Genomic DNA, 7364 nt, shown 5'->3' with positions numbered 1-7364 from the left:
AGTTCTCTAGAAAGTCGACAGGGAAAAAGAGCTGGGCTCTGACTCAACAAAGATGTTTCTCTTGCTAACTCTGATCACAAATATAAATCGATCTAGGTTTCTCATATATCAAAAAGTTGTAACTATGATTAGCAATATCAACAAAAATGTATTATCTTCAATGAAAGTAGTTATATGTTAGTGAAAATGTACTAGTTTAGTAATTTCAGTCTTGTGTTACCGTGATATATTATGTCGATGGATAAGTAAGAAATGTTTAACTTAGCACAACCAAAATGGACATTTAAGATGAGAGAAGTTACAATTTTTCAAAAAAGATAGTGTTCGTGTCGGAAAAATGTTTGGAAAACTCGCTTGTTGAGGATAGTCTCCTGTCTCAAACTGCATATTAATCAATACTTTTGCTGCTCGATGTAATGGTGTTGGGTCCCGTTCCATCTAATTTTTACACAAATAGAACAAGGTGGATGCAATCAACATGGTGTTTTTAGTCATCGACAAGTGACATTTCAGATACTAATTTGATATATCGAAAGCACAACACAAGCATTAATTTTATTGTGATATAGTAGTATTTGTCAAATCTAGTAAAAGGCAACATTATGAAAATATTTTTAGGGTAAATTTGTGAATCTAACACATACAGATCTACACATTCATCCAGGTACCTACATATTCATAGATTTACCATGATTGATTATTATTGAAAGAAATAACTTGTTTTCATATCTAGCTGAGTATTCCTTTCACTAAACAATATGTGTTGATCAAATTGAACCTGCCCAGCATAAATCAAAGCTAGCATCGCCCAAGCAGTTTGTACAGCATGTGTACTACGACCCTCTACATAGACCTGCACAAGGTAATGTACAATCACGGATTAGGATCACAACAAACTAATAAAGAAATGAAGTATTAACAATATTTCCAAAAATCCAGAAATATGCATTACTACAAAATTGATGTAATGATTTTTGGTGAAAACCCATTTTATCTACATAGGCGTGCCAAAAGTGTTTCCATCTCAAAGAAACACACAGTAATAATTTTCAAACATGGTCAGCCCATTTGTGGAGGCTACCCAAAAAAATAGCAGTCTTTGTAAATCAATTTTTAGATGTGAGCTTTCTTAGGAGGTTGTCCACCTCTTAGGGCAATTTATATAGAGGAAAACCTCCTAAAAAGCCCTCTCGAAAAGCCAAAGGCCCTTGAACTCCACACACAACCATCCGCTGCACACAACCCTATAACTTCCTCACACCTGAGACTAGCCATTGCACACTCCTATCCTCCATGTGCTCTCCAGATCGATCATGCAGCTCCAAGCACCACCATTGTTGCCCTCAACCCACTGATCTCCTTAGCCAGAGATCAGCTACCTTACTCCAAGCGCCGTTGCTGCCACCCCAACTCACCGATATCCGCCTGCCGAAGCTCGTTCGCTCTACTCCAAGCTCCGCCACCACCCTAGCTCTTCCTCTTTCTCAAGGTCGTGCGCGGCTGGTCCATTGCAGATTTGTCTACAGTCCGCTGAAGCTTGTCTATGCTACTCCAAGTGTCGTTGCTGCCCTAGCTCTTCTTTGCCCGCTGCCTTGGCGTCTAGGTCATCCGATCCTCAACCTCCTATGTACCACTCTATCGACTTTGTTGGCGATGCAAAGGATCTCAGCAAACTCGACAAGCAAGAAAGGTACCTACCAGTGTCAGGGCGGTTGGATCTAGGGTGGCGGTGCGACCCGGTCCATAGCCTGGCGCCCTAATTTGGAAAGGGCGGGGTAGATCCATCATGGTGGCGCACCGTGGTGGACATGGTGGTTAGCTGGCTAGGCTTCATTAAGAGTGTCATTGACTCGAATGACCTACTGCTGGACACTGAGATGTGTGCTTTGATTGAGATCGCCCAGATGTCTACGTCTCTACGTGGTACATGAGCACAGACACTATGCCTTCGTGATCCTTTGCATTCTATTTGACCCATTGTCGATGTGCAGATCTTGCTGTACCGGTTGGGACTAGTTATGGTGGTGGCATTCTTTGTGGTCACAGCCTCCATGGTGTTACTACCATAGAGTGTCGACCTCTAGTACACCGTTGACTTATTAGCGGGGCTAGGACAGGGGCCGCTGTCCAAAAGGACTTAAAGAACCGCACCAAGCTCATCAACCTCCTGTGCTACAAGCCTACAACCCCATCTTGTATGCCGCTACAGCAGCGAGGCTGGGATTGGGACAACTTTTTCATTTGAAATCATTTATCTAAGAAAAATTATGTTTGAATTTCTCACATTTGAGATTCAAAATTTTCAAACGACCTTGGATGGAGAAACAACCAAAACCAATGTAGTAGATCTCAAAAAATTATACAAATTTGCAGTTGACAATCTTTTTAGTTGAATTCATTTAGGGTCCCAAATATCTCAAATGGATACAAGTGTGACTTATGACTAGAGTGGTTAGGGGATATATGCCAGAGGCCAGTGGGCACGGGTTCAATCCCCTGTGACTACGAAGCGCGCGAAAAATCATGTGACTTATGACAGCATGCGCGTGTGGCTGCCTGGTGAGGTCTCCCCTGGATTTCAAAGTTTTTTTTGGCTATTTTTAGACTTAGATTTGTGATTTCTGGACAAACAATTTGTAGAGGCGCTGTATTCCGAACCGTCTCTAAAAATTTGATTTGTAGAGACGGCTGGATAACCACCTCTACAAATAGGTAGAAAACTAGAGGCGGTTATAGCGTCTTTCTGTAGTAGTGTTTCCTTGTCTGTCAAAACCGTGCCGTTCAACTATGAACCACCTATGTAACCCTTTTTGTGCTAGCGATGAGTTAACACTTCCTAGCCGATTGCACCTATAACTCTCATCTATTAATGCTGATTTGTCTTTCATCTTTTGGAACTGAGCCTAGCACAGTTAGAACAGCCTATCTGTATATGCACAAACAACCTTAGTTCAAGTCCTTATGCAGCTAAATATTTATGCCCGTCCAAATCCTGCCTATTCCTAGTTTGGTCTACTTTTTTACTTCTTTCTCAATGTTTAATCCTATATAATATATTTTAAAAAGTGGTACATATAATATTTTACCCCCAATGTTTTATTTTCCTAATATTTATTCAATCTCATTTTATAGCAACTTGACCTAACAACAGTTGAGTGCTTATCTTTTTTGTAATTTTGTAGTGATAAAATGAAAATCTCTATGCATATTGATTACTGAAACTTTCTGCAAGTATTCCTCTATTGTAGTTCTGCACAAAAGGTTTTGAAATACACGTGCAGAAGTCTATGACTTTTGTTTTTGATAGTATGACTATAATTAAGTAACTGATGACAAGACCTAAGTAAAATGAAAACTGCTCTTCACCTGTCTTTCACAGGAAAGAAAGCTCTCTCCCCAGCCACCAGTTTTGAGTTGTGTTGAGAGCAAAAATCTACATGCTTTCCTGATGCAAATGCTGTTCTCATAATTTCTCCCAGCAGCAATTAAGCCTTTTATTGCATAGAGGGTTCCATACACAAAACATATGCCCCAAGTGCCATACCTTGTAGAAAAAATAGCTAATTTAGTTATTAGGAGTAAAAAAATGACAATAATTTGTACAAATAGATGATGTAATAATACAAACCAGGATCCATCCTTCTTTTGATTATTGTCAATAAATATGACTGCTTTGTTGACATAATCCTTTATCTCTTTACTGCGGTAATCTAAATTAATCTTCCTAAATAATATTAAAGCCTGCATCACTGAGGACGTACATTCAACCGTTCTGCCAATAGATAAACTGAGTTAGTTTGTCAAGAAAACTGAAACAGAGACATAAGGTCAGATCTATTTAGAAGAATCATCATTGCTCTTACGGGTAATCGGCAACAATATTTGAAAAACTCTCCAATGGATTTAAAATCTAGGATGTCAAATGGAACAAATGTCAGTGCACATGGACTATAGTAACCTGCAATAAATATAAAGTACTATTGTTTGCAAATTCATAATATAGTTATTGGTGGCTAACATCATGATAATTTGGAATATTTATTAGTAATGATAGACGCTATGGTTCATTGCATAGAACCTTTACGGTAAGATTCCAAAAAAAGTGATGGGCTAATAAAAAATTCTGAACAAAAGTAAACCCTATATATGTGTAATCCTTGTTCTGGTTATAACATTGTTTGTTAATCTAATTACGGTATTTTATGACATGCCACTCTCTTAAGTCATTTAACAAAGTTGACTTCATTGCAACAAATTGTCCTAAGCAATATACTAGGTGAGAGAATTATGATCTCCATGATCTGTTACCACATATATTAATATATACATGCTTGAACAACTTATTTATCATTTTCAGTCCAAAGCTACCAAAAATAAATGATACATAACTTGCTTTGACAAAATCCTTTGATTGCTTCTTTTTATAGATGCTCCGTTCATTCTCAATTTGAAATCTCTTACTAAGCAAATACATGTAATTTTATCTTGTTCAGATTGAACAAATAATTGCTAAATTGCTTATTGCAAAAGTTATCAATATTTGACAATAGATGCACAATCGTGATGGAAACAAACTAGACTACTATGATTTTGGTTGCCCACAACAAACATGTTCATTTAACTAGTTACAAAAAGAGTAAAATATACAAGCGGTCCTTAAACTTGTCCATGGTGTCACCTAGGTCCCTGAACTCTCAAAATACTTTTCAGGCACTTAAACTTATCTTATAGCGTCTCATAAAATGCATGTTCATGTACCTGAACTTGTCTTCGGGTGCCATCTAGGTTCAGAACTCGCGAAAATTTATTTTAGGTCCTCAAACTGCTGTATCATCTAGGTCCAGACGAGCTCCAACCAACCTACTTCTCCCTCCCTCCCTCCCTCGTGCTCTCCCCCCTCTCTCAGCGTTTCAATCTAGTGTGCCATCGCTTCACCGTCACAAACTAGCTAGCCATCCCAACCTATGCCTTCATCATCCTCCACATCAAATGCCACGACATCATCGTAGTGATGGCGGCAATGCCAACAAGGCCAAAGCTAGTGCTCCTTAGGCAGAAGAGGTGGGTGAACGATTGCTTTCCCATTAAGTTTATGGCAAGTTATATAAATAATGTCGCTTAGCAGCTTGAATTATTTATTAGATGGCCATAAACTACCCCATCCAACCTACAGTTATTTTGTTACCAAGAAGTTTTCACATTAACATGTGTTCGGATTAGCTCTAGATGTAAATATTACGTTGGCTTTTCCAACTGAGTTTGGCATTGCAACATATATATATATATATATATATATATAGTTATCCAATATTTTTTATGTTTTTTAAGTGGTCATGGGCTAGTTTTCCTTTTGGGGCAATAAGCAAATCAGGTTGTTCACAAACTTCTTATTTTAATTAGATACATTTTAACATAAGATGCTATGCTACTGATTTTATTAATGCACAAGCATGCAAACATCCTCGCAAAGTCCTATTTTCTGTCCTTTCAAGAGCTTGCAAAATCTTTGGTTTAGAACAGGTACTCACCTCTAGCCAAGAATACGTTCTTTGGCATTCCATTGAAGAAACTGAACCATCTTTGTTCTTTTGGGGGAAACAGAGTATGTTGTTAGTGAAATATTGCATTCAAGTAAATATAAAGTACTTCTATAAATGTATAAAATCCTAAAAGTTCATCCAGAAAATAAGTTGAGAATGAATTCTGTTAATTTAAACTAATCATATTTGATGTGCAAGAAATACAACCATAAATGAAAATAGCTAAAAAAAAGTAAAGCTATTCATTTTTTGAACAAATTTAATTAAATAAACAAAATTTACTTAATTTTTTCATGGTCTCACTCCTCAGAAAATAAGTAAAGGAAACCACATTATAGGTAGGCACCAAATTAATTCAGCAAAAGAACTGCATTGTTGGAAACAACATTTTCATAATTCCAATGGAATCAATCATAAGAATAGGATTGTGTCATGTTAAATAAATGCGAACAAAGTTGTGATAGAGGATCGGAGTAAATGTTCATACCCTAGAAAAAGATACAGATTTTGTTTTAGATGTGGATATAAGTTCTGCCTGTCTATTATTTCACCTTTGCTAGATCAAAAAACTTGCTTATATTGTTAGACAATATTCCCTTGCTAAGGTGTGATTATATCCATCATGGCATAAACAATATGGAGAGATGATTTGATTCATCAATATTATTATCCATAACAAATATTGATTAACAAAAAAAGTTCTGCTCTTAGTCACTTACTGTGGGGTTGACTATACAAAAGTGTGTTAGATAAATATTTGAACATTAAAATTCAGCTTTATACAATCATACCATAAAGGAAAGAAGGCAATCAACAGAACTAAGTAGCCACTCTTCCTCTGGGTGCTCAACGAGGTTAGGATATATCTTTGAAAGCAGCAATATCGCCTAAAGCATGAGAAGAAACAAAATTTGTGAAGTGATGTATATGGCTGCTATATAAATTTTGAGAATTTTCTTCTAAGTTTCACTTTGTTGATGTTCTTGTTATAGGAACGTCATAACTCATCTACATCAAAACATAATAAACTAAAATTGTTGTGCTGACCTTAGTTGCTTCTGCACTAGTGTCTGGTGAAGCCCAGCCATTATCTACTGTCGAAAGTGGCCATGATCCTTTTGATCTATGCCGGAACCAATAACTTGGGTCTCCTGGAGGGTTTGTAGTCATCTGCTTATTATAGAAAATAGTTTAAAATGCCACAAAGCATAAAGGAGAGAAGTTCATATCGAATTTGTTGTTACAAAAAAATATTTTGATAAATTAAAGATGTGATAAACAACAGACTTGTGCTTTCTTTGTATAACTGAGAGCCCTCTCAATGGCTGGACCATATTCATTAGCAGCGTCTGCTGAAAAGAAGGCTTGTATTATAAGTGCTAACTCCCAGTTTTGGGCGCCATTGTATATCTACAATAAGAATCACACAGCAATGTTATCTTGATTTTCCACTTTGAGAAAAGAACTACTGAATATAAATAATGCAGCATTTTCCACAATGAGGCAGAAAAAAATTGAAAGAAAAAGTAAGAATTTCCTAAAAGTAATCCAAATAAACAATTTTTCCTACTACCCAAAACCCTTTACTCTTCATTCTGAACTATTTCTCTGGCCCATGTATCCACAAAAGATATACAATCATCCACTGCTCCTCATTTAAGTCACTTGTTTTGTCAATTGTGAAATTTAATTTTCGTAAGAGTAAAGAATTCTGAGTCAGAAGGGCAGGCCTGGTGCAAGCGGTAGTCTTACCGCCTGTGACCGGAAGGTTCCGGGTTCGAGTCGCGATCTCCTCGCATTGCACAGGCGAGGGTAAGGCTTGCC

The 7364-nt window shown here is 37.1% G+C and overlaps 1 protein-coding gene across 3 annotated transcripts in view; it reads right to left on the bottom strand.

The window, feature by feature from the left end:
* Window positions 1-487: 487 nt before the first annotated feature.
* The window catches only part of LOC136541751 (achilleol B synthase-like), a 45168-nt gene continuing 38291 nt past the window's right edge, over window positions 488-7364 (bottom strand). Inside the window, exons 8-15 of one of the 3 annotated variants that reach the window (XM_066533823.1) lie at window positions 6828-6950; window positions 6588-6710; window positions 6332-6427; window positions 5529-5585; window positions 3864-3910; window positions 3629-3772; window positions 3367-3544; window positions 488-853 (exon numbers count right to left, since the gene is read on the bottom strand). In XM_066533823.1, the coding sequence (XP_066389920.1) occupies window positions 701-853; window positions 3367-3544; window positions 3629-3772; window positions 3864-3910; window positions 5529-5585; window positions 6332-6427; window positions 6588-6710; window positions 6828-6950 (921 nt within the window). In that variant the 3' untranslated portion in view covers window positions 488-700. Of the gene's footprint in view, window positions 854-3366; window positions 3545-3628; window positions 3773-3863; window positions 3911-5528; window positions 5586-6331; window positions 6428-6587; window positions 6711-6827; window positions 6951-7364 lie in introns of those variants that run through there. The other 2 variants (XM_066533822.1, XM_066533824.1) reach the window with 2 other exon arrangements.

Source organism: Miscanthus floridulus, chromosome 3 (genome assembly GCF_019320115.1).
Source record: "Miscanthus floridulus cultivar M001 chromosome 3, ASM1932011v1, whole genome shotgun sequence".
Lineage (NCBI taxonomy): Eukaryota > Viridiplantae > Streptophyta > Magnoliopsida > Poales > Poaceae > Miscanthus > Miscanthus floridulus.
The sequence above is the reverse complement of the archived record's forward strand: the minus strand, read 5'-3'. Positions and strand labels throughout refer to the sequence as shown.